The following is a 26748-nucleotide window of genomic DNA, read 5'->3' as shown; positions in this document are numbered from 1 at the left end:
ATAGGACACAAAAGTTGAATTAAGAGGAACACATCTAATATTAGGATCAAGGTTCATTCCTAAGTCCTTCTCCTCTTGCCTTGCAAACAAGGACTCTTATGGAGAGCTTTATGAGGTCTCTGGAAGCCTGGGTCGTGGATGATTCGGCTCATCGGCACCAGAGTCAGAGATTTCGCGTGTGTGTTTCCTGCTCTTCCTAGGACCATGGCAGTGAGCAGGGGCCCATTCCCTGCGGTACTTGGGAAAGGGTGGGTGCCCTGGTTGGGTTAGTAGTACTTCTCCCTTCAGGCCCCCAGATCTCCAGACAGCCAGAATTTTGATTCTTCTGTCCATACGAAAAAGGTTGTGTTGGGCTCAAGGTCCCAAGGAGTCCTGGCTCTAACAACCAGAAAATTCATTCACCATCATTTCCTCTAACTCAGAAGTTCAGGCTTCAGAACACGAACACTCCTGAGGGACCCAGTGGAAGGCACCCTACCCAGACGGACTCCCTTGCGCTCACCCCCAGGTGCCACCACTGTCGGCCTCCAGTGCCCTGCTCAGTAGTGCCCTGGGGGGTGGGGACTCCGTAAGGCTCAGGGTGCCTATCCAGTGGAGCCTGAGTCAGGGATGGGCCAGCCAACCACTTTCTCCTCCCTCTCCCTCTCGGTGCAGGTCACATCCAATGAGAAGCTTCTGGAGAATCTCAAGAATGCAGGCAGCCTCCTGCGGGCTCTGGAGTGGCTGGCCACCACTGGCGGGTAAGTGGACCGGGAAGGAGCAGTGCAGGGTCTAATGGGCTCAGCAAGCACTCACCACTCCTTTCCCCCATCCCACCCCCCCAAGGACCCATACCTTCCAGCCGGTCACTGCCAGTGTGGGAGGGGCCACCGTGCCACTCCACCCCCTGCCCATCCCCTAGGGTGCACGCAGTGGGGGGTGGGAAGTCAGCAGGGGGAGGGAGGAGAGTAGAATGTCTTAGCCCTGCTGGGGGAAGAGAGCTGGGGAGGGATGGGGGTGGGTTCCTTGCAGGAAGGAAGCCTCATCAGCACCTTGCAGGGGTGTTTGGGCAGGGCGAGAGCGCAGCCCGCTCTACAGCACCAGGCTGTCTTCCTGGGCCTGGTCTTCAGGGAAAACGTGGACCCTGCGACACAGACTCTGTGGCCCCCGGAAGCTGGCAGTGCGTGGTTAGGTCAGCCTCCTGTCCTCAGCTCTACACCCCGTATGCACGCGGTGTATCCTAGAAGTGCGTGCCCAGACCCGGGCTGCCCTGTGACCCAGGCCGGAGTGGGTCACGCGCTGTAAAGGTCGGAGCCAGGATCTCAGCATCACCACAGTGAGGCTGGTGCTCCGTAGAATGAGGGCCACAGGGAGGGTCCATCCGACAATGCCACCCCCCACAAATGCACACACCCCACACTTGACAGGTGGTGGCAGGGGGCGGGCTGGGGCTTACAAGTTGTTACTCTTATCCGAGCTGTTAATGCCAAGTGACCAAAGAAGGATTACGTGGGAGTAAGAAGCAAGTTGCCCCCCGGCATCCATCCTTCTCCCTTAGGCAGAGCCTGTTGTACAGTGGCTCACACCGCGTGTGACAGCGCAGAGCCTGGCGTGCAGCCTGGCCCTTGGCCCCAGAGCTGAGGGAGGTGGCCCAAGCGGGGGGGGGGGGGGGGGCACAGTCCCCTGATCTCGGCTGCTCTCCAGGTCCTGGGAGGAGCCACTTCCTAAGAGGTACCCGGCCTTCTCTAGGCACACAAGACATGGGATGGGTGCTGGCATTTCCTGGTGGTTTGTTTCCACAACCACAGGGTTCTCTGAGCTCTGCTTCCTGGGGTCTTGGGTTCGGTATTAATTTGAAGGCAAATGCATGGCTGGGGCGCTGCTGAGAAGCGGTGACTGGGGAGGGGATGCCGTCTCCTAGACCATCCTGGTCCTTCCCTTAAGTTTTAGCCACAGAGGTAGGTTAGGTGTGGTTTCCAGGAGGTGAGGCAGGACGACAGCTGGCTTGGCCCAGGGCTGGGGCGCCTCCTTGCCCTGCTGGGACCCTGTGGTGTACGGTGTGCACAGCGGCTCCCTGGGCTGGGCTGCAGGCCTCCCTCCTGCTAGACTGCCGTGAGGACCCTGCCGCATCTGTCCCCAGGGACCTGGCCTTGGGTGTGATGAAGCCACTCAGCAGATGTGTGCCGAGGGGGCCCAGGAGAGCCCTTCCTCTGCACTGGCTGCTTTTGCTGGACCCTCATCCAGCCGGGGCTCCGTGTGCCATCCTTAGGGCTGGACCCAAATTTGGACCAAATGTGTCAAAATGTGGCCCTGTGCTCCACAAAGCTGGTCGCCTCTCCTGTGCCCCCAACCCTCCAGCAACTGAAATGTCTGCAGCAGGCAGACCTTGACCGTGGGTTGGGGAGGTTGCTGCTCGGAAGGCGTCTATCTGGGCTTTCTTCAGACGGCCAACCAGAAAAGGTCTTCTTATGTTGAACCAAGAACGGGCTGGGTTCTCAGTTCTGGCGTGGCCGTCAGAGGTCAGTGTACCCTCCTTGCTGGTCACTGCGCCCTCTGGCCGCTCGGGTGGGCAGGGCGGACAGCAGACTCCAGCAGACTGGCCTCGACTCGGCCGGGATCAGGCAGAGTTCAAATGCATTCTTGCCTTCCCTTGGGACGTTTGATGCACAGAGCAGGAATGCATGGCACCGTCCCCTGACCGCAGCCCCGTCGCTGCGACCCACCTCTACCACAGCCCCCCCCCCCCCCGCCGGTTATTTGGCGATGACCCTGTTTCTGTGTGGCCCAGAGTCTGCCGTGAACTAATTTTGTACTTCAAGGCAGTGCTATCGGTCATTCTTCTCCTCGCTAACAGTTGTTAAGGCACAGGTTTCAATGTGTCTCATTTAAAGCCTCCTGGCTGGCCGGCCGGGAAGTGGCAATGTGGAGCAGGGAGAGCAGCATGCGAGCAGGTCTGGGACCTCGCCCCTGCGCACAGGTCAGCTGCAGGCAGGCTTGGGCAGGCCCACTGCGGGCCCGGGCTGGGCAAGGCCTGGCTGCCGCCTGACCTGCCTTATAGCTCAGGGTCTGTGCACGCGGCTGGTGGTCAGACGGCGGGCTCAGGAGCTCAGGCCTAGCTTAGGGGAGCCAGCGTGGCCAGTTCTGGGCCCTTCTGGGATGGTGGGCTAAGGCTCGGGGACCGAGTGTCCCGTTTCTGCTCCCCAGGGTGAGGCACAGGGGCAGCTGTGCAAAGCGGCTGGCCCTGCGGATACTCAGGCAGAGGAGAGGCCGGCCCCTTGGAAGAGAGCTTATCTGGCCCGGGGACGGCTAAGTGTTTCTACTCTGCTTTCTCTCTCAGTTCGTCCGCCCACAGCGTGGTGACTTCCTTGGCCCAGGAGATCCTCCAGCTGCTGGACGCCAGGCAGGACGGCACTTAGCACGAGCCGGCTCTGCAGCCCGGCCCTCAGCCACAACGGTCACACACCACCTGTAGCTCTATTTGGACTTTAAATAAAGTTGGCTGAACCCAGAACCTTGCGGCTGAGGTGCTGTCACGGCCTCCGGGCCCTAGGACACACGCGCGCAGAACGGGGCGGCCCCTTCCCTCTTGGGGGAGGCATGTGGGAAACCCGGGCCTGCTGGCCATTCTTGCCCCCCGTGTGGGCTGGCTGGGCCTCCTCTACGGCCCGCACTCATCCTCAGGCTGTGGCATCTCTAAGCAGGTCTGCCCTCCAGACTTCCAAGGCAGGACAGCTCCAGAGCAAGCCTCTGGAAGCTAGTTTTAGACTCTGGTCTTCCTCCCGCTTTTACAGAACCCTGGGGAGGACGGGCAACGCTCCGCCAACAGGCAGACAATGAAAAGTGTGCATAAAGAATACAAAAACCTTGAGGAACCCTGGCCTCTGACGGTCTGCCCATCTGAATGTCATGATGGGGGATGATTCTACTTTGATGGCAACTCCTAGTGGCCACCGCCCCCCATCCTTGGAACCTTTCCAGCTTCTTCCTGTTTGGTCACACACAGGCTGTTAAACCTCCTAGGTGAGAATCCGGCCCGTGGAGGTATCTGTGGACACTGCAGAAGTGTGCGGGGGCTGTGGGCCTGGAAGGTAGGGGTGGGCCCCGAGCAGCTCGAAGAGGGTGAGTAAGCAAGTAAGGCCTTCCCTTGGTCTCCCTGCCGCCTGTTTCCCAGCGGCAAATGCAAGAGTCTAGACTAGATGAACAGCTGCTGCCCCCCAGCCCACCCAGCTTCCGCGTCTGTGCGTCTCACAGGGGGTTCGCCCCACCACTGGACGCGGTCTCAGGCCCAGCTGGGGTTCTGTCCCAGAGAGAGGCCCCAGGCAGGCCCACCGGGTGGGACAAGCTGGAGCGGCAGCCACGTGGGCACACGGGTGGCCCCGTCTCCTGCATCATGGGAAGCTGGCCACGTGGTCACCAACAGCCCCACGTTGCCCTGGTGGCCTGGGTGGTTTGCCGGGCTTCTGTGTGGCTTGTAATGAAAGCAGCAGCTCTGTGCCCAGCTCTGTCAAAACGTGTCCGTTACTGGTTTTAATCGCCGATGCCACCTACAAAGCTGGCCGCCTTAGCTTCCTTTCCAGAGAGAGCATAGGCTCAGAGGAGTCTTGCCCAAGGCCCCAGAGTCTGCCTTAACTCAGGACCCGGACTGCACAGCCTTTGTGGGTCCCTCACTGGGGCACCCAGAGCTTGAGCTGGGGGCAGTTGGGGTGCAGAGTGGCCCGCCCAGGAGCAGGCGGTCTCCTTCCAGCCCTCCTAGCCTTACTGCCCCTGGGGAGGCCCCAGGCTGTGCGCCCGTGTGGCCCTGACCCCGCTGGTTTTGCTATGCCCCCGGGGTGGGGGGCAGCCCCTAGAGCAGCCAGAGGCCTGGCCTCGGCACCAGCAGCAGGCACAGGTCTCCCCATTTTCCCAGGAAACAAATCTCTCCCCCTTCATTCGGTTCTTGGGGGAACCGCCCTGGAGTCGTGTGCCTGGGGTCTTCCCAGAATGTTGTTTCAGGGTACTGGAAGAGTCTTCTTTACCTCTTTAATGGAGCAGGGAGGCGTCCTTGCTGTTCGAGGGGCAACGAAGTTGTCGTCGCAAACGGTTTTGTTGAGTGGACCGTCGTTGGCCCTGAGCCTCTCGGCATTGCTGTTTTCAGGAAAGGCCTGAGCAGGCAGAGGGCAGGCAGGGCTGCTGCTCGGCCGGGCCGCTAGAGCGGCCCGTGCCACGCCTACACTGTTGTGAGCCCCCTGTCCTGGGGCCGGGGGGGTCCTACTAATCTCATAAAGGTGCCACCTGGACAGCAGCAGCCCTGGCCCCGCTGAGCTTGGGCGCAGGGGACTGAACAGGCTCGGCTAGGCGGGCGGCAGGCTCCAGTTCTAAGGGAAGACGAGGCCCGGGCTCCTGGCCCAGTAGGGCTCTCGGGATTCCGGCGGCAGCGAGGGGCCCTCTCCCCCGCTGCCCCCCTGCTTCGGCCGTCTGCCTCCTGACTGCTACACCCCCAGGCTGAGCCGCCTCAGGGGCAGGGAAACTGCCAGAGAGCAACAAATTAGGGAGCCGGGCAAGACCAGGCGAATGGCTGCAGGGGGCTGCCTCTCGCTCCATTAACAGCAGGCCCGAGCTCCAAACCCTCCCGTAGCTGCCGGCCTGCGGGTCCGGCCCCGCGGCCCCTCTGGCGAGCCGCACTCTGGCCACAGGCGGGCCGACAGGAGCCAGCCTCGGGGCAGCTAAGGCCACAGGCCTCTGGGTGCAGCACAGAACTCGCCTCACCTCCCGGCTCGTGTTTCCCGCGTTACCAGGAGGCTTGCTGGATCCCCTCGTGAGGCTCTCAGGTCAATTCTGTCACTGCGGTCAGGCTTCGTCCCTGTGACACAGCTCAGAACGCGGGGGCTCTGGGGAGAGGAACTGGGCCTCTCCAGTCCTAGCTTGAAGCAAGACTCCTCGTCTCCCTCCCCTGCCGACAGACAACTAGGGTGGCGAGACCTATGGCTACGTCCGGGGGCTGAGGCAGAGCTTCGGGAAGGAACGGGAGGGAGGAGGGTTGGGGACGAGAACGGTCAAAGCTCAGGAGGCCCCGGAAGCCTCAAGCTTCGGCGGGGCTGAGCAGAGAAGCGTAGGCACAGGCAGCAGCCACGGCCCAGGACGAGGACCAGGGAGGTGTGGGGTCCTGACGGGGCCCGGGAGGAAGACCGCTCTCCCCCATCGCATCCCGGGCCCCTTACTGCACAGGTGGTGGGGACGGTCAGGTGACGGGGGCTGGGGGCCCCTGCAGCTGCAGGAGGAACAGAAGCCCTGTCCTCAGCCCTGCCCCGCGTCCGGCAGGTGACCACGCAGGCAAGGTGAGGCAGTGACACCCTCGCCTAGCAGAACAGAGCAACTGCAGTCAGCCCTCCCCGCTTCAGGAACCGGCACAATTCAGACCTGCTTTTATTACAGAAATCGAAACAAAAATTAAAGAGCATATTCACTGTAAGCTCTTGCACTGTCAAGAATTCAAATAATCAGATCAAAACCTAGAACATCTGCTCCGACACGAAAGGGCTGTTCCTTCTTCGGCTCAGCGGTGGTCACTGCATGGGAGCAGATGTCTATGCATCCCTGTCCCCAGGTCACTGCTATTCTCGTCTGTGTATAATCCAACCATCCGTCCCTGGGTGACTTCCTCAAAGCTGCTCGGGCCCTCAGTCCACCGGTGACGTCCTGCAGCACGCGCCTGGGACTGGTGTCCGCTCAACGTTATGCTTGCGACCCCCGCGTCCTGCCGGGCGAGGCCGAGACCAGTCACTCCCGCGTGCGGCAGAGCCCTGGGCCCGGGCGCCGTGACGGCGCTTGAGGCAGAAGACGACTCATTAATACTGATCCTGCTGGTCTTTACAATCTTGGTATTCTGTTGGTCATGGATTCTCCCCCTCCCACCCCCCATTTTCAACAAACAAATGGCCATCGGTTGTTCCTCACCTTTACTAAGAAGTCCGTCCTTTTCACACTGACCTCCAACGCCGCCTCTGAAGTATGGTCTAGGTCTGCATATCACACTTTTCCCGTGTTCTGTCTGTCTGTCTGCGCCAGTGATCCCTGTCTCTAGTCGTACACTTGGGCCGCGGCCGCTGACAGAGCAAGCCCTCCCCTCAGTCTTCACCAGTCTTGGCTCCTCTTGGCCCTCTGAACTTCTAAATACACTGGAGAACCACCTTGCTGAATCAGATTAACTTTACATTTTTAAAGAGAACTTCAAAACTATAATGGTTTTAATCAAAGTTCGGAAATGTTTTCTGATTTTAAAAATTTCTTTAAATGAAACCCCTGCTGCGGAACCATACACAGAGCTTCCGGAGACACTGGCCGACTCTGTCCCGAACTGGAAGGACCCTGAAGCCGACCGCCTCGCCAGGTATGGGTTCCCTCCGCGGTGGCTTTGACGGCATTCAACAAAGGGGAAGTGAGCATGTTCATCGAAGTCATGATCATAGATAAAAATACACAGTAACTCAGAAACAGCTCTCCCTAAGCACAAAACACTTTCGCTCTTTAAAGACCAAAACACAAGCCTTGACAGGTCTACAGGCCCTGCCCTGCAGGACGAACTGCGCCCGCCAGACCCACCGCCGGGACGGCAGGCCTGCCTGGCACACAAGTGAAATACGCTCACCTGGTCTCCCCAGTTACGTTTAGATAAACATCAACACTTAAACCGTCTTCACTTTTCAGTTCAAAGTGGCACTGAAGGAATTCCCCTCGTCCAATGAGTCACGTTTGTGGGAAGGGGCTGGAAATCCAAACCCACATAGTTCATTCTTATGACCTTAATGGGAAGGAACCATCTGATGATAACTGGGAGCTGGGGAGCCTATCTGGCTTTCAGTGATGTTCCGTGGAGCCCAAAGACTGCATCCCACGCCTCCGAACTGAGGCTTCTGGTGCAGTCCAGCCCGAGACCGAGTGGTGAAGAACCTTGGCACCCAATCCCGTCTGGGGTGAGGCGCTCTGGCACTGCAACCTCCACTATTTCACTGTGTGTGTTTTCCTCAGGATGAAACCAAATAAACTATCCTCACAAACCATTCGATGACAAGGAAAAAAAGGTTGACACAGTCGAATGAATTAAAAGTTTAATTCTGAACCATTTTTATAACCGCATTTTCTCTTGAAGCATCGTATCACAGCAGGTTTACAACAACTTTGGGATAAAAGGCAAATGGTAAACTGTCCAAAACAAGGTTCCAAATAACACCTCTTACTGATTTACCCTACCCATACATATCCCAAATAAAGTTTTTGATCAAAAACATGAAATAGATCCACCTGCTTATTTTAAGCATATTAAAAAGGAAAACTAATTGGACCATTTCTATTTGTCTATTTTATACAAAAAGGCTACACAATGTTACACTTTATTCAGATTACAATTAGAGTGATTATGAATTAGTGTTCTACACCATTACTCAATTCTTAAAAATTAGAAATTGCTGTAGCAGTATTCACTATAACTTAACACTACGAGAGACTTAAAAAACTAACAGTTACTGCAAAAAAAATTAAAGAGCTACTTCAAAGCAAGCAAAGTCAGTACCATTACAGATATTTAAAAAAAAAAATTTAACAAGCAAGGCTAGAGTTTGATAAATTCCATATCCTGTGATCCATTCTTGTGCATTCTTCAATTCTTGAGTCACTCCCAAAATCCATTTGTATTGTTACTCCTCGACCAAAAAGGACCAGAACAAAAAGTTTACTTCAATTGTTCCCATAGGAAACTCAGCTTGGTTAGTGTGTCAGGCACTTTCTGAGATACCAGCCCACCCCTCGAGCCCTCTCAGCAACTCTACAGGCCAATCACAATGCAAGTTCAGACAATACAGCTGTATAAAGAGAGAAAGGCTGCTATTAATGTTTAAAACAGCAAATGTTACTCATTTGAGTATTAAGTTGCAAAGCTGTGGCAAAAAACATTAAAGTTAATAACTTCCACACATGACCACTTAACAACCAGAAATCTGAGAACATTCAAATGTTCCAAGACGTCTCCTTCCAAAGCATGTATCTGTTTTTGTGGCAGATTTACAAATAGGCCTAAAGCACTCCCACCCTACCAACCAAGTCTCTCTGAAGTTCTGTAGGCAGAGTAAAAGTATTTTACCCAAACTGGCTTTTTTTTAACTTCTTACCTAAAGGATGATTTACAGGTCAGTATCAAACCAGGCCAGCTGATTGCTGTCGCCTGGAGGCAGCCCATCCATGAGGTCCTGGGCGTGCCCCAGATCCGGCAGCCCATCGACTGGATAGTCAGCACCGGGGTGGTGGCCACCCATCTCATGCTCCATCATGGGGTCCATACCCAAGGCGTCCTGGCCGTATCCACCAGAGTGAAAGGACCGGTAGCTGGGATCTACAGGAGTCAGGGAGGCAGCAAAAGGGGGAAGGGGCACAGGGAAAGAGGAGACCGACATTAACACTAACACTGAAACTTGGGCCTTCGAGGTCAGTGAGCTTGTCAGAAAGCAGGCCTTTCTAGCCTCTTCAACTTCCAGCTTCTTCACCAAGTAATTACTCGGTGCCAGGCCACCCACGAGGCTATAAAGTCTGTTTCCACCAGAGGCAGACCAGCAAGTTCTAACCACACCATCAGCTTACCACCAAACGTTTTGGGTTTGCCTAGGCGGAGACATAAAATCCTAGAGGGGGCAGCCAGCAGTCTACTGCGTGTGTGACCACCCAGGGATCAAGAAGTCATGGGCAAGAGAAGAAAGCAAAAGCAGGAGCTCTGGCAGATGTAATCTATCTGCCGACAAGTCCAGGGATACAGAAGTACTGTGGAAACCCAAGCTGCTATTTCCAGTGAAACTTTTACATTAAGGGTTGACGTTAACAGATCTGTCAACTAAGATACCTACGAGCTTTAGTGGTTTAATGACTAGGAAAAACCAGAGGTTATAAATACAAGAGCTGTATTTACTCATGGTGTACCCCCTGCTCCATCTCCATTACCCAGATGTGAACGAAGTTTCTGGAAAACCCTAGTAACAGAATATGTAGACCCACCCCAGATTTGAGCCTGGGGCCAAAGTTTCCTCTACTCTAGCTTCCTGGGTGGGCTGTAGGGATGTACAGATTCTCCGACAAAGAGAAGCGTGTACAAAGGCAACCGGCAGTATGTGTCACTACTAATGGGCTTCTGCAGTGCAGGCTATTTGTTAGTGTGATCCTGTCGCCTGCTTGGTGTGTGGCTCAAAATTCCCCAGGCTCCAAGAAAGACACTGCCGCTGACTCTGGAATTTCAGAAGTGCCTTTAACTGCTGCCACTACTTTCCATGCCAACGCTGGTTTCCCAGATGAGCAAACTAGCTCTTCTGATAAAGCTTTGGAACCTTAACACGACCTGGAGTTAATCAGGAAATAGGAGACACATACCATCCTGACGATATCCAAGGGGCTCTCCCTGGGCACCAATATCAAGTCCAAGGTCAGCAGTCTAGATAAACAGGCACAAGGCAAGGAAGCAAAATGAAAACTCTGAGCTGAAGTGTGGTCTCTGGTACCTTGAGAACACACTTATTTCCACATTATCGCAGGAGCACGGACTCACAGAAATGCTCGAGCTCTGCCCTCAAAGATGAACTGCGAACACCTAAAGCAGCATGTTTTGTCATGCACACAGCATTAGAAACAGTCACTGATTTATTCTTTCAAGCACATATAACCGGAAACAAAATAGTCTAAGTGTCGACCCCCACCAGGAGTTTCTGACAAACAGGGCATGTCAGACGAAAGAAGCGTTCTACCCTGAGCAGCTGGAAGGCGACAATGAGAGGAACAGGTTTGGGGAAGGTCAGCCCAAGCTGGAACATGTTAAGACTGCCCATTAAAAGCCCAACGAACAAATGACTCCCTGTTTGACAATCTGCTTTTTTCTCTGTTTTAACCTAACAATCTACAGGCTCTCTTTCCATTCTTATAATCCACTGTATGACTGGAAACGTAACATCACTGAATGAACTTTTAGTGCGGTTCTAATGTTTTAAGAACTCTGTAATGAAGCTGAATACAGAAGACAAATTCACAGAAAGAATAAATTAACCTCCAACTACAGTGTTTAAGAGAGTGCCTCTTTCCTTAAAAGGGAAAATATTCCCTTTTGAATAAGATGCTTGAACCTGGTAATCTCTTCCTCCATCCCCCTCACGAACTCTAACGCTGAGCAGCAGCACAAACGGTCGATCCTGAGCCGGCTGCTTCGAGCTGCGCTTCTTCCGCACAGCAGCTGCTAAGGCAGCAGGAAGGACCAATATTCAAGCCAAGGACACAATCAATGCACACAGATGTGCACGAGTGTTTGGAGGGACAGCCACCCACTCCCAAATAATCATGTCCACGTGGCCTACCTCATTCCAAGCCATTGGCTCCGTTCTGAAGAGAGAACTGGTCAGCTCAACCGAAAGCCGTTTCTTGTAATCCTGGGGCTTGTCCTCAGACATCCGGAACAAGACGGCAGCTGCGTACGTTGCTGGGAGAGGACAGACAGGCCAGTGAGGAGAAGCCGAGGCTCCCTGCACGCGCCAGCTAGAGGCTGTGGCCGCCGGCACTTACCCACGCCTTCGTTCCGAGAGTGAAGCAGCTCCGTCAGCGGCGCCGTGGCCCCCTCCGCCTCAATGGCTTCTGCGGCCTCCTTGTCCTGAGCTAGTTCGCAGAGGACCCCTGCAGCCACTCTCTGGATATTTTCGATGGGCGAATAGAGCAGCTGGGGTGAAACACACACAAAGCCTAACTAAACCCAAAGAAAAAACAGGGCGAGCACCCCACTGTCGGGCAAATATTCCCAATTCAGAGACAGGACAGCATTTACACTATTGGTGTTAAATCACAGTCTCTAACTTTAGGTTCTCAGACAGTTGCTCTGGAGCCCTGGATTTCTGGAACATTTTCAACCACAAACTCTTCTACAGATTGGACAAAGCAGGAGGTGGCTGGCGGCCTGACCAGCTCTCCTCCCTCCAAACCTCCGCACCCCGAAAGTGGCGTGTGACGGATCGCCCTTCCTCAGGCTCTAGTCCCACGGTTTCTCCCAGTGCCCAAGAAAAGTGAAGGGACTTCTGATAAAATAAAACAGACTCAGCTAAAAGGACACTACACACGGAGACTCCATCCGTCATGCTCTGGCAGGGCCATGAACAGGGTGTTGTCATTTTATCACTGGAGACTGATGAAAAATTGCCGCTAACTTGGTCCCTAATTTTCTGAAATTTTGCTTAACATTAAATTCCTGAATTTTTATGGATGCATAAAATCTAGAATGCCTCCCATAAAACCAGCATACCTGCACAAACAACGGGATGGTATTTAGTCCTCTGATAACGATTCGGTTGTGGACATCCCGAGCTAGGATATGAAGGGCTCCGGTACAACCTTCAACAATTTCCTCCATGCGGACCCCCTCCTACCAGAGGAACACGGTTAACAAACAGGGCACTCTCACCTCGAAAGTGTATAACCCTGAAAGGCTTTCTGTTCCGAGTCACAATTCCTAGACTAATTATTCACATTATACACCTGAAGTTCCCCAGAATTTGCAATTGGTTTAGGAATGGAGGAAGATTTCAAGAAGCTGAATGTCACGAAGGGGAGGCCTCACGATGGCACTGATTCAAGCTGCACGCCTCCCCCCAACACACACAATACACAGGAATTACAGCGTCCGTGTCCTCTGCCGGTCAAAGTCACCTACTTCAGGTAAAAGGAAGATGATAGGAAACAGAAAAAAGATACGCAAAGATGGGAAAGTAATGTGCAGACTGACTAATGCTTTTCCTCCACAAGCTCCATGTCTGCAGATCTATGTGTATTCTGTGAAAACCTAGCAAACTTTATCACCAAGCGCGAAAACCCTACTGAGCTGTCAGGGGGGAAACCCAGCCCTCACCACCGCGGAGACGAGCTGACCGGCAGTCTTCCACGGAAGGAGGACGTGGGCCTGCGCAAAACCTAAGTGCTGTCTGCTTTCCCGGTTTCCGAGTTTTAAAAAAGGTTATGATTCTGCTTTTACCGGCTTTTATGAACAATTTGATTTTTATAAAAACACAAATACTCCTTTCTTCCTCAAGATAAAAACTTAAAAAATAAGAGGTGCCCTTTTGTATTCTTTTGAGCCACCCCATGGAGACAGGCCGGTACCCGAAGGAATGAATGGAGAAGCTGAAGCCCGGTAAAGAGCGCATACACATCAGCCCTCCCAGTGAGAGATTCCCCCAATCTGTTCTGGAAGGCTCCTGTTTTCTAAAGTAACCTAATTAAATAAGAGAAAGCTCTTTGAAGGTCTGAATTTTAAAATACATTCTGAGGAATAAATTCTACATACAGTGTCTCTAGATGCTTGTAGCAAAGCTAGTTTCTAAAGGCTGCAACCCTGACATCAAAAACGTTAGGCTGAGCTTATGGATAAGAGCTTTATGGGTAAAGAGTCCAGAAATGCTGCTACTTATTCTTGAAATCTGTTAGTATTCTTAGGACTGCGGAAACAGTTTAAACCATCCCTGGCAGAGGCAGTAAAAGATACGTTAAATATGTACAGGCAAAACTCGGGTTATGATGGCGAGTAAGAGGCTCTGAAATCAGATAGACTTGGATTCGAATTATGGTTCTGCTCCTTCCTAGAAAGATAAACCTTTCTATGCATTAAATGACAACCTCGCAGAAGTGCCTAACCCCACAGGAGGACACCGCACCATGCTCCCTTTGTAGGACTTCAGAAGCAAAGGAGAGGTCAAAGGCAACATCACTGGGGGCCACATTATTCCTGGTCTTCTCTGCAGCCACAGGAACACATCAGTTTTTTTTAAATCATTAGCCAACAGCCCCTCAGGAGGGAAGATGGAGGGAACCAATGAGCAAAGAAGTTCAGGATCCTAGGATTTTATGCACTCTTTCTAAATAGCCAGGGGCACCGCGAAGATCTGCCTACCACAAACTGCTGCTGCGTCCCGCCCATAGACGTCCGGCGCTGGGTGTCTTGATGGGCACGAACCAGCAACTGAACTAGTCGTGGAATGGCACCCTGCTCACGCAGAGGTGCATGATTTGCTGGACAAAGGGCAAGATTTCGAATCAATCCAACGGTAGCCTGTAGATAAGAAGGAAGAAAAAAGAGCCAGCATGTAACTCAACAAAATCATTTTCTTAGCCTAAAATTCCCACCGCACTGGATCTATGGGTAACACTTGAGAGCAGCACAGACCTCACCACTGCGGAAGCCCGCCGCAGCCCACATGTCCTATTCACTAAGGACAGGACTCGTGCTTGTGAATCCCTCATGCCTAGGGAACCATCCAAGAGGTAGAGGTAGTTCATGTTCAATTCTACAACCTTCTATTCTAACTGACAATTTACCTTTATCAGAGGCCAGTGGGATGGTGGGTGCAGGAGTTTAACCACAACTGGCAGTCCATAGTGAAGGCGAACAGCATTCTGGGCCATCTCTGCTTCCTGGTGTCGGCTGGTCAGATGACGAAGAGCACAGATGGCAGGCTCGGTGATGTCCTCCCTGTCACCAGCACGAAGGACAGTACGCACAAGGGCCTCTATACCACCCACTTGGCAGACCATCATCTTATTCTTATAATTATTGCAAGTGAGATTAGAGAGAATTCCAGCTGCACAGGTGACCACATTTATATCATCCGAGCCCAGAAGCTGTACAAGGGTCCCCAGAAGACCTTCCATCCCTTCCTACGGACATAAGAACAAACGCTCAGTACATACTCATCTTCATTCTATCACCAAGGCACTGGCATGTTCAAAATTTACCTGTTTAGTTGCGGCATCTGATAGATTCCTAAGAGTCCAAAGACAGTTCTGAACAAGACGCTGACTTGGATCCGTCAGGTGAAGCCCTAAAGCTTGCATTCCACCTACAATATGAAAAAAGATCTAAGGCAATGGCCATGACCTGGCAATTCCTATCAGCACCGTCTTTTCTAGTCTTATAGGGTGTCCCTTTTCATTGCCAAAACTTATCCCCCTGAGTCCTTTATTTCTTTTCATTTGCTAGGATGGTGCTCAGTTTCCCATTCTTTTCCAATTCACCTCAACCAGTGATAACTTCTGTTCCTTCCCAAGATGTGAATAAGCTTCTCCATCTCCACAGTCCTCCTTACGTAATTTTACTTACATCCATTCAGTCATCTCAAAAACATCCACCTAATATCAGACCATTTTGAGCTGGAGCTGTGCCAGTGAGCAAAAGATTCTATGGCCCCTACTCTCATAGAGCTCATGGTCTAGCTGGAGGCAGACAATAAACAATCAGACAACTAATAAACTGAAACTACTGCAGATGGTGTTAAGGGCTATGGAAAAAACCAACACAAGTTGCGGGGCGGGGGGCAGTGCACTACACAATTTCAAGTAGGGTAATAAGATCACCTCACTGTGGCATCTGAGCAAAGACTTGAGGAGGATCAATTTTAAAAGGTATTGGAACTCCAGTGTATTCCCAGGAACTGTATGAAAATTACGGACTCCATAACATGTGGCCCAACGGTTCACAGCCTTCCACCATGCAGGACCCTAAGGAAGGGTACTGGTGGAGGAATCTAAATGGAACGTCAAGTCCTCACTGGCTTAATCTCACCCGTCTCTCTCCTACTGAAGAGAGATCATCTCTGTCACTTCTGAAGGTAGGGAGATACTTTCCCTTGTCTCCTTGTTCATCTCTTCAGGTCTGTTTTATTTTTCATTTTAGGTAGGCTCCACATACAGTGTGGGGTCTGAACTCGTGACCCAGAGATCAAGAGTCGCATGCTCTACTGACTGAGCCAGCCGGTGCCCCTTTTCAGGCCTCTTACAAAATTAAGTCTCCCTCCCCTATGAGACCGGCATGGTCCCTATCTGGTACCTTCCTTGCAGCAGCTCCGGCTACTAACGAAGATGCACAAGGCTGATGCTCAGTATCTGCTGTCTAGATTCCCCTCTACCTTCTCTCCTTCACAGACTTCATTCCCTCCCTGTACTATTCACTCTGACAGGGTGGACTTAACCCCAAATGTCCCATCAGAACAGCCTGTAGACTTCAAAAACACGCAGACCTGAGGTCTCAGGTAAGAACTGCATGCAGATGACTTTAAGGCACACACCCTCCCCGTTCCCTTGTATATGGAGAGGTCAATTCCCCAACTTCTAGCCCAATCTGCCCCGGCATTTCTGTGCCATACATTTCCAGCTACCTACTAGTCTTTTAGTCACTCTGCATGTCTCAGCTTCTTAAATTATCTTGTTCCAAAAACCAACCAATCCATTGTGGTAGCTCCATTTATAATGTTCTCCCCACCACAAATCACTTCGTTAGCCCCCAAGTTTTCACATTCTATGGGGTCTTTCAGAAGCCTCAAAACAGTCATCCTTTCTGTTTTTTAATACCAAATAGAAGCCTGTAACACAGCTCAAGTGGCCTGGTCTGCTTGCTTTTGGTCAAACTGTCGTACATTGTTAGTATTAATATTCCAAACACGTCGTTCTGAGGTTATGCCACTGCTTAGCAAAACATTAACAACTTCTCATCATCTCAGACAAAGGCCAAACTCTTCAGCATAACCTTAAAGAACCCTTCAGGATTTGGATCCCACCTGGCACTGCAAACCAACCTATTCTACGTCTGTAGTTCTAAAGCTGGGGATGGGTGGGGGGGTGTAGGGAAGCATGAATGAACATGTTACAGGGGGCTAGAAAGTCTTGCAAGATATGGCCCTTGCCTAGCTCATCAACCTCATCCTGGGCTACTCATCCATTACTCATTAAATTCAAGTTACACATACTTCCTCTTTAGCACTTAAAATTCAACAATCTCTTTCTCACCTTCAAGACATGGCATTGGGTTCTTTTCTCTGCCTGAAAAGCATCTAATCCCCATTTCTCATATGGCTAATAGGGACTTCTCATCTTGCAATCCCATTTTACATCCCTTTCTGAGGGAGCTCCTCTCCCCGCTGTAATTCTGATCACTATTTACTGGGCCTTATCTTCTGTGACACTCATTCTAAGCTATAAGGCCCCCATTTTTTGTGTATTTTTGTCACCTCACCAGAATGGAAGAATGTAGGGACCATATCTGCTTCGTTATCCAGTACATACCACATGCTTATTCTGGTGTTTAAGACACTGATGCCGAATGTTTTCAGAACATACAAACGAACATCAGAATAACCTGGCTAACTTTTAAAAATAACGACCTGGTCACTTCACTCCAAGGATTCTGATTAAGTCTGCAAAACTCTACATTTTTCACAAGTACTCATATTTCTAGTACAGCTGGGTCAGAATTTCATCCCCTCATTCTAATTTTTTTAAATTTATTTTTGAGAGAGAGAGAGAGAGAGAGAGAGAGAGAGAGAGAGAGAGAGGGGCAGCATGAGCAGGGGAGGGTCAGACAGAGAGGGAGACACAGAACTGGAAGCAGGCTCCAGGCTCCAAGCTGTCAGCACAGAGCCTGACGTGGGGCTCGAAACCACGGACCGTGAGATCACGACCTGAGCCAAAGCCAGACGCTTAACCAACTGAGCCACCCAGGCGCTCCTCATCCCCTTATTCTAGATGAACCCAGGCACACCTGCCCATCTCCGTGCCAGCCGCTATCCTGGGCAACCACAATGCCCCTCTCTCCCACAGATTCTCAAGTAAAGCTACTCTCAACAAGGGAGAAAAACAGGTGTCACTAACCCTACCTACACCTTATTCCAGGTATTTTCTTCTATTAAATGTTTCCATATTTTCCCCCTTCCAGTTCTGATAGGAAACTTGGGTTGAGAGCCCAGGTAGGTCCTGCTAAGCAGGGTTACAGAAAGAACGGATGCTGGGTCGCTGCAGAGTAACTGTTTCCTCACGATGAAAATGTAAAAGGCCTGGCTGGTCTACCTGCTCCTCTCCTCTGCCACCCACACGCACACAACAGAAACTCCCAAGCACCAGCCATCATCTTCGATGGAAACAGCAACTGTGCCTAAACCTGGCGAGGCTTAGTCAGCACCCACGCAGGCATCAAACAGCACATACACTTTGAATGCGACCTTGGCTACAGACTGCATAGAACCATCTAGTTTCAGCCCATTAAGATCACGTTGCATTACTCTTCCCCTAAAACAATAATCAAATTAGAACTGCCAGATGCCGTATACAAGACTGAGAATACTCACCGGCTTCTACAATAGCTGGTTTATTACTAGAGCAGACAGACAGCACCTTCAGTACTCTGCTTGTGGTCCACAGTAGTTTCTCGTAAGTGTAGGTCCTCATTATATTTACTAAAGCTTGAGGTCCACCACTAGCCAGGATGATCAGCTACAAAGACACGTATATACGGTTAGTCGTGGAACTGTCATCCTATGCCCAAGAAAAGCCACATAACCAACCAATTTTATTATACAAACATGTCAGCCAGCTTGCTGCTGATCTAAATGTATTCCAGGAGCCCATTATGCAGATCCCCATACTGGGCCCCTGTTTAATCACTCCTTCTACAGGATTCCACTCAAATTCAGGCATCTCAGTACTCCCCAGAACAGATCAACTCTGCTCCAATCTTCTTCCTCCCACGCTGGTCAGAGCACAACAAAACCACAGAAACCATGCTGGTGTGCATGGCTAGTCTGGTAATGACTAGATATTAGAGTTGTATCAAAGCAGAGGTGTTAAAAACGTGAACCAGAATGGGCACTTAAAACTCCTAACCATTTGGCTCTTGACTGTTCCTAATCATTATTCACCTTAAAATGAGATATCATAAAATAATCCTTCATTCTTACCCTTTACTTCCCTCCATATCCCTACCCCCAAACTATCCTGATTTTCTAAAAACAAATCTCGTCAGCTCACGCCTCTGTTACAAGTGACTGCCTTCCATTACGCTTTCAACATATTCTACAAGGTCCCGTAGGACCCGCTGAGCTTAAGAATCTCAACTCAAACCTTTCCTCTTCTTTACTTTTTTTCCTAAGTTGATTTATTTTAAGGGACAGAGAAGAGACTGAGCACATGCAAGGGGGGAGGGGTGCAGAGAGAGAACCGCCAGCAGGCTCCACGTCGTCAGCAGAGAGCCCAACTCAGGGCTCAAACTCACCTGATACGTACATACATTTATAGAAAACAGGTGTCCAACTTTTTTTAAGAATACATACAAAGGGTGAGGCACACAAAGAATCTGCTAGAGTCCACAGAAGGACATGACATTGGGATTCCCAACGCTCTGTGACAACCACGTTCAGAAAAATGCTTTTACCTTGCTTTCCTGATTGCCGTAAGCTAAAATCTGAAGGCAGTCTGTTGTAATAGCCAAGAATTTAACATTTGTTTTGTTGAGCAAGGCAACCATTTTCTGCAGCCCACCAGCTAAACGCACTGCCATTTTAGCTCCTTCTTGATGCAATAAAAGGTTGTGGAGAGTTGTAATGGCATAAAATAATACAGAATCCACCGGTGAACTGGGAAGAAGAAAAAAGCGACATCAGAAATGCAATGCCGGCACGCTCCTCCCCCTCAGCTCCGAGCATTCTGACCACGTCCTCTTACCCGAGCATCTTCACCAGGGCAGGAATGCCCCCAGACTTAAAGATGGCCAGCAGGCCCTCGCGGTGATGAGAAAGATTGTGCAAGGTCCCAGCAGTGCAGCGAGCGGTTTCCACATCATTCGTGTTCTGCATGGTGCGTACGATAGCAGACACCATCTGAGGAGAACGCATGATGGCGTGTCTGGAAGCTTCCTTCTTAGAAAGCTGATGGACCATAACTGCAGCCTTATTCACCACCACCTATGACGTATAGGAAATCAGAGACACCATCAGTGTTCGATACTGATACTGGGTAGACACTGAGACTCCTTCCTTGAGCGTTTCCTTCACAGCAGACTAAAGCCAGCCACCTCATTACTGACCTGGTCCTCATCATTTAGCAGTTTCGTCAGTTCGGGGATTGCACGTGTGGCAAGTTCGGCATCATCCTGATAGTTAATCAAATTTACAACTGCATGTTTCAGCATTTGTGATGGTTCAGCCAAACGCTGGACATTAGTGGGATGAGCAGCATCGAACTGTGTAGACGGGATCTGCATGCCCTCGTCTAAAGTCTCAGGGAACATAGCAGCTCGCACTCTCTGCGCTCGAGTCATTGCATACTGACCATCAATATCTGGAAAAGATACATTCAACACTCATCATTCTTAATTCGGCATTCACCTGAATATGTTCTACCTCAAAATATATCCCCTAAATGTTACCTAAAGTAACACTGCAATCACCCTCCTTTCTTTACAACATTTAAGCTATTACTAACTTTTGTAAGAATAATTCTCAAAATTGCATTCGTTTAGTAAGGCAGTAATACAGTCCTCTTACCAGCTACTTGCTCTTGAGTGAAGGACTGAGAAAACCCCTGCTCCCACTCGTACAGGACCTGCGTGGTGTCCACGTCCTCTTCCTCAGGATTGCCTTTGCCACTCAGAGATGGAGCTGTGGTGGTGGCACCAGAATGGATTCCAGAGTCCAGGTAAGACTGCTGCTGCCAGTGACTGACCGCGGCTTTCCTGTCCGGCTCCATGGCCATGTCCAGCTCCATCAAGTCAGCTACAAAAGTCAAGCAGCGTTAGCATTACTACCAAGGAAATGTTATCTTCACTAAAAAATCTGTGATAGGACCCACTGAAATACTGTCAGCAGCAGTCATATCTGAAAGACGGCCAAGAATAAGAAGGGCAGCCAGGACTGGCTCAGTGAGGACGTATGTGCACTCTCAGGGACCACCTGACAGTCGCTCACTAACGCAGTGGCAGAGTGGTGCTGCGTCCAGGCCCCAGAAGCAGGCATCCAGACCAGATTCCACTGGTGGCTTGTTTCCTACTTCTCCAAACCCTTAGGAGTGAGTGGAAAATGGAGCAAAAGGCAGCCTGACAAGCAAGCAGGGAGGGAGTGAAGCAGGGGAATGTGAGCCCATCTGGGTTAATGGCAAGAAGCAGAGCCCCGATTCGGCAACTAAAGACTTATGATACAAACCTTGGGTAGCCATTGTCCACACAGGATCTTCTCAACTGGTGTAGGGTGTGCTTCAGATGCCCTGAAAGAGTTAGTCAAGTCATTAGGACTTAAAATTTGCTTGTTTTTAATACTTTTAAGTCACTAGGATGGGCTGCTAAGTATTATGGACCATATCCACAAAAAGCCACCATCCCCTTTTACCACGTGATAGTGAAACCCAAACTCCATGGTCTCCTCCGGACATCTCAACCACAGCCCCACCACTGTTGAACCTCCGAGTAAAATCTCCTCTTTAACAAGCACCTCTTTTTAAGTAGAAATACAAATTACAGTTTTCAGGATGTCAAAACGCATAATTATTATTGACGTGGATGAAGAAAATTTTTAATGAAAGCCAAGGTGGGGGGATGAAAGCCAAGGTGGGGGGAGAAACTATTCAAAATCAATTCGCCCTCTCCCTTCTTAGCTTCTTTCACTGAAAAACTCAGATCTTTTTGTACAGTGGGATTGGACATGAAATTAAAAAAAATACCAAATGTTCATAAAATGGTTTTTCTTTACTGATTCAATGCCATCTAAAATACCTTTGTAAAGCAGGTTTTGGCAACTAGATCAGAACACTGGATTTTAGATCTTTTACTAAGAAGTCAAATTCCTTTTCAAATAAAGTTTGCAACACAAAGAGCATCTTTTTAGTAAATTTTTTCTAGTTCAAATTTATAGCAATGACATATTATAAATACAAGTATTACTGACTGGAATGTTGTTTTATCAATATAAAAAACTTAAACATCTATATAAAAATCTTAGCATCTATGTTTGCCTTTTGGCTTTGTTGTATAACATTCAGGAAAATCACACAGGAATTACAAGTGAGAACAGTTTGAAGGCTCATGGCCACTAGATATTCCCAATAACAAAACTCCCTTTATTACACAGTATTCCCCCTAAACAGGTTTATCCTGCACTACAAATTAACATAATACTTTACCAACACGTAAAAATGTGGACTAAAATATTTATGTCTGAACTGTGTATTCTATCGATGTAAAACAGAGTTTATATATGTTTAATGAAAATAGGAAACTAAAGTCCTATTTGCTCTATGTAAAGGAAGCATGTGTTAATTATTCCTAAAATTGCTCTTCCAGTACTAGATTTTTATAACCACGAAGGTCACTTGAGAGGTAAAGATGACAAGAGCTGTGGATACAACTGTTTTAGTGTCCACGGTAGAAACAACTGACAATCTTTGTACAAGGCAAAATGAAGAACAAAAAATAAAGGTGATTCCTGTCAATAACAATCTTTTAAGATACTAAGCAGAATGATGTGTGCAGTGTTTTGATTCAATAGGATTAGAGTGGGGCACAGAAGCCTGAATTTTTAATGAACAGTCGAGGATGTACAGTGATCTTCAGACCACACGGAGAAATACCCACAGTCTCTGTTCACTGATGCTGTGTGCTTATATTTTTCCATCTCTCTGGAAACAGTTTCCCACTCCAGCTCTCAGTATATTTCCGAGAAAGGTGACTTAAAACAAGTTCTACATTGGGCTCCTCCAATGCCACAGGGCTCAGAAACCAACTAGTCTCCTAAAATACACATACAAAATGTGTGTTAATCAGCTGTATAGTTACTGGTAAGGTTTCTGGTCCAATAAGAAGCTATTGTAGTTGTTAAGTTTTTGGCAAGTCAAAAGTTATACGCAGATTTTCAGCTGTAGAGAGGGGTCAGTGCCCCTAATGCCTACGTTGTTCCATGTTCAAGTGCATATGGCTTCAAGGAAGAAAATACTTATAGTATTGTTTCCTTGTTGTTGATGCAAAGGCAAAATATTTAGCCATGTTCTAGGGCAAAATCTGTTTATATGAGATGACCTGTAATTTGACCATAATTTATAGTGATTTTATGGAAGAAGCAAGTTCATTATTCCAAACTTACAAGATCTATTTGTATGTTGGGGATTTCTAATACTATTATTTTTATAGTACTTTAAAATTTATGCAGCATACATAAAAGTTAGTCTTATACTTCACTACAATCCTGTGTCATAAAGGAGGCCAAGTATCAATCCAGCAGGCTGAGAAGTAAAAAGTGGGAATGAAAATGGGGATCTAAATAAGCAACAGCATGGATCAACTTACCTCCTACATTACGCTGCAGACAAATCCAAATTTACCAAAACTATGAGAACTATTCACTAACGAAATGCAATACACTGTCCAAAGAGATCCAGGCCAGAATTCCGCCCGCAAGGAAAGCCTTCCTCTTTCCTCCTCTGGACAGAGGTTTCAGCCCAAGGACTGCTTCTCCCCCCTACACCTTGTCAATCCACTCCTAGAGCTCCCAACCAACCGAAGCTCATCAAACACATCATGAAGACCTTCAGTGTCAAAGGAAAAGTTCAAGGAAACAAATAACAGAAAAATGGACTCCAGAGAAAGACAGGATTTTAAAATGGGGGTAAGGGTGGGGGAAGAAAACAGAATGTTTGGATTTATTACCCTCATCAAGATTGGGGATGATAAATTAAAAGTTCACTATATAACCAAAGTTGAGAAAAATTCCTAGAACATAAAGAAGAAAGATGTTCAAAATATAAAAGAGAAAAAAACAAGATGATCATCCAGGGGATCAGAGCTCCAACTAATAGGCATTTCAAAACCCAGAAGAAACAAAAATGGGGAAAAGACCATTAAGCACCATCTCAAGATAAAGGGGGGATGATGCTATCAAATTATGAAGTATTAAATGTTCCCAAATGCAGTGATCACAAACTACAGAATATATTAGGATGCTCTGTGTCCTGCCAGCTTCATCACCACCAAGTGGTGCTTGGACAAAGAAAGAGGGTTGCCAAGATCACCTATTTACCCAGTCTAGTGAGGTAATGGATGCATGCATCCTTTTGTTAAGCGTGTATTCTTTCCAGTTATATAATTTGTAAAGGATACCTCAAAATTGATCTTGCTACTTCTGATTTAAAATCTGTAATGGTGTAGAAAAAATATTCTTTATACATAATTTCTAACTAGGTAAAAAGTTCATCATGATCCGTATCTTATTCAAAGTATTACTATGACTAATTTTTCCTTCAACTTTTTTAATAGGACCACCTAAGCATTCTAGGTTTTTCTTTTTCCTTATTAGGAAAATTTTCTATTATGCAGGAAAGTAGACACAACTGTATAATGAACACCCACATTACCTATACTCAACAACTGTTAACAACATGCAGTATTTGTGCCCACCCACAAAATAATTTTAAAGTAAATGACATATGAGTTCATTAGATGGCTGTAAAAGGATATTTTCTTGCATTCCAAAGCATTACTATAAAAGATTAGCTTTACTATCTGCTACTCCATTTCACAGTGAATGAAATGGAGACTCTACTTCACCCTGTGTACTTTTTAAATTTTTTTAAATGTTTATTTTTGAGAGACAGAGAGACAGAGCATGAGCAGGGGAAGGGCAGAGAGAGGAGACACAGAATCACAGAAATCTGAAGCAGGCTGAGCTGTCAGCACAGAGCCCGATGCAGAGACCATGACCTGAGCCTAAGTCGGCTGCTTAACCAACTGAGCCACCCATGCGCCCCTTACCCTGTGGACTTTAGGTGGCCTTCTGTCAAAGTCTATGAAGAGAACTCTTGGCACGATATAGGTTTCACGCTAAAGTTTATTTCTCCAGTTCCCATTAGGACGAATTATCTTAATTACCCCAGATTTCACAAAACTTGAGTATTACTAAGTAGGAGTAACTTTGCTATATAAAACTAAAGCAGATCTATTATAAAACCAGTTTTATTACTGGCCATTCATGCTAACAATACACCTTCCAATAACCTATACTAAAAGAAACAAAACCAATCACTTATTCTGTTTTAAATTAAGAAAACCCAACTCTATTTCAGGGGCATGATAAACTTACCAAAAAAAATCTTCAAGGATTAAAAAGAGTTCTAATTAAAATTTTTTTTCTAAATCTAAAACCACATACATACGCATTTTTCTTAACTGTCAGTACTAACATCTTGCTGCTTAAGAAATTTATACTCTCCTCAAAGTTTCTGTTTGCGCACTTTTCATTTATCATTTTTTTTTTAAACATTTATTTATTTATTTTTGAGAGAAAGAGATCGAGCATGAGTGGGAGAGGGACAGAGAGGGAGACACAGAATCAGAAGCAGGTTCCAGGCTCTGAGATGTCAGCACAGAGCCTGATGCGGGGCTCAAACCCAGGAGTGATTGAGATCATGACCAGAGCTGAAGTCGGATGCTCAACCGACTGAGCTGCCCACGCGCCCCACCACTACCACTTCTAAACCACAACTCAGTCCAGTTTCCTTTCCACTGTGACTCTTCAGCTATGTCTGTGTGTATTCTGACAGGAGTCTTCCTACACTGGCCAATAAAATACAAGTATCTAGTGACACTATTGCTCCTCCAAAATTCCTACCACTAATGCCCTTACTATTACTTTAAATACATAAGTTTAAAAATGGGTATTGGAAGAAATATGAACTGGGAAAAATTAGGACATTTCCCAAATGATCTCTTTCCTGCTTTCACTTTACGGTCTTCTCTATTTTCTACCCTACCTATATAGAGTAACATATGCTGAGTATAAAATAATATTTTTCTTTGTTCCCTCAATTAATGACATTTTGGTATATTCAGTATTTTATTAAATTTACTATTAAATATCCTTTTATTATAAAGATATAAATCTCAGAAGTGCATAAGAGGCTCAGTCAGTTAAGTGTCTGATTCTTGATTTCAGCTCAGGTCGTGATCTCACGGTTCATAGGATCGAACCCCGTGTCGAGCTCTGTGTTGACAGCGCAGAATTTGGATAGGACTCTCTCTCCCCGTCTCTGACCCTTCCCCCAACCCACCATAAATAAACCTCAAAAATGTAAATACAAAAACACACATATATAAATAAATTCCTTATTCCTTACTGTAGACCTTATATACATATATAAATTAATTCCTTATTCCTTATTGTAGATGCTTAAAAATATTTTCATTTGTATCATATATCTGTACTATATATTTAACCACATCTCCCAATCTTGAATATTTACTTTGTCCTTCCCCATTTAGTGTGCTACTCAAACAATGCTGAGCAAACACACTTGCATATAAAGGACTGTCTGTAGCTTCTTCCACTCCCCTTCCACGTGGGGACTGCTCTAACTACTGGGTTAAAAGGGTAAGAACTTGTAAGGCCTGTGACACAGAGCTCCCGAAGACCGACAGCGCATAAATGGACACATCTCACTAGAGGCCCCGTGGGGGCGGCCAGCCTGCCTCAGTGTGCGCAGCATCAGTGGTTTCCTCAGGATACCCTTCTAATGTGCATAATACCCCGCCCTGCAAGTTTCTCTAAATTCTGAGGTTAAATGCTTAAAAAAATTTTTTTGCCACATGCATAGCTTTCTTGGCTTGCCAGATTCTTTAAAAAAAAATTTGAGAGAGAGAGAGAGAGAGAGAGAGAGAGAGAGAGAGAGAGAGCGAGCAGGGGAGGAGGAGCAGAGAGATGGTGAGAGAGAATCCCAAGCATGCTCCACATCGTCAGCGCAGAGCCCGATGACGGGCTCAAACTCCAGAACCACAAGACCATGACCTGAACCGAATTCAAGAGTCAGATGCCAGCCAACGGAGCCCCTTGCCAGATTCTCGATGTAGTCCTTTTATATTTTTATAGAGCACACGTATATGTTATATGTAAGAAAACTCCTTGGACAATCACTGATACAGCATATTTAGACCTACTG

The 26748-nt window shown here is 48.3% G+C and overlaps 2 protein-coding genes across 4 annotated transcripts in view; one reads left to right on the top strand and one right to left on the bottom strand.

Moving 5' to 3' along the window:
* The window catches only part of ULK4 (unc-51 like kinase 4), a 492439-nt gene extending 488949 nt beyond the window's left edge, over positions 1-3490 (top strand). The window contains exons 38-39 of the mRNA XM_029938787.1: positions 655-740; positions 3317-3490. Coding sequence (XP_029794647.1) covers positions 655-740; positions 3317-3395 — 165 coding nt within the window. The 3' untranslated portion in view covers positions 3396-3490. The remainder of the gene's footprint in view (positions 1-654; positions 741-3316) is intronic.
* Positions 3491-8046: 4556 nt separating this feature from the next.
* On the bottom strand, positions 8047-21036 carry CTNNB1 (catenin beta 1). 3 transcript variants are annotated; one of them, XM_029940523.1, is made up of 15 exons: positions 20976-21036; positions 20322-20549; positions 19862-20115; positions 19501-19739; positions 19211-19412; positions 18129-18273; positions 14749-14852; positions 14332-14670; positions 13907-14065; positions 12266-12385; positions 11539-11689; positions 11334-11455; positions 10363-10423; positions 9120-9340; positions 8047-8813 (listed from the first exon to the last, which is right to left on the bottom strand). In XM_029940523.1, the coding sequence occupies exons 1-14, from the start codon at positions 20986-20988 to the stop codon at positions 9132-9134; spliced, it is 2346 nt and encodes a 781-aa protein (XP_029796383.1). In that variant the 5' UTR covers positions 20989-21036; the 3' UTR covers positions 8047-8813; positions 9120-9131. The 3 variants fall into 3 exon arrangements, with proteins under 3 accessions (XP_029796383.1, XP_029796384.1, XP_029796382.1); XM_029940524.1 differs by having other exon boundaries at positions 8047-8654; XM_029940522.1 differs by having other exon boundaries at positions 8047-9340.
* Positions 21037-26748: the final 5712 nt, after the last annotated feature.

The sequence above is a fragment of the Suricata suricatta genome, chromosome 5 (genome assembly GCF_006229205.1).
Source record: "Suricata suricatta isolate VVHF042 chromosome 5, meerkat_22Aug2017_6uvM2_HiC, whole genome shotgun sequence".
NCBI classification, from domain to species: Eukaryota; Metazoa; Chordata; class Mammalia; order Carnivora; family Herpestidae; genus Suricata; species Suricata suricatta.
This window is presented reverse-complemented; position numbering and strand designations above follow the sequence as displayed.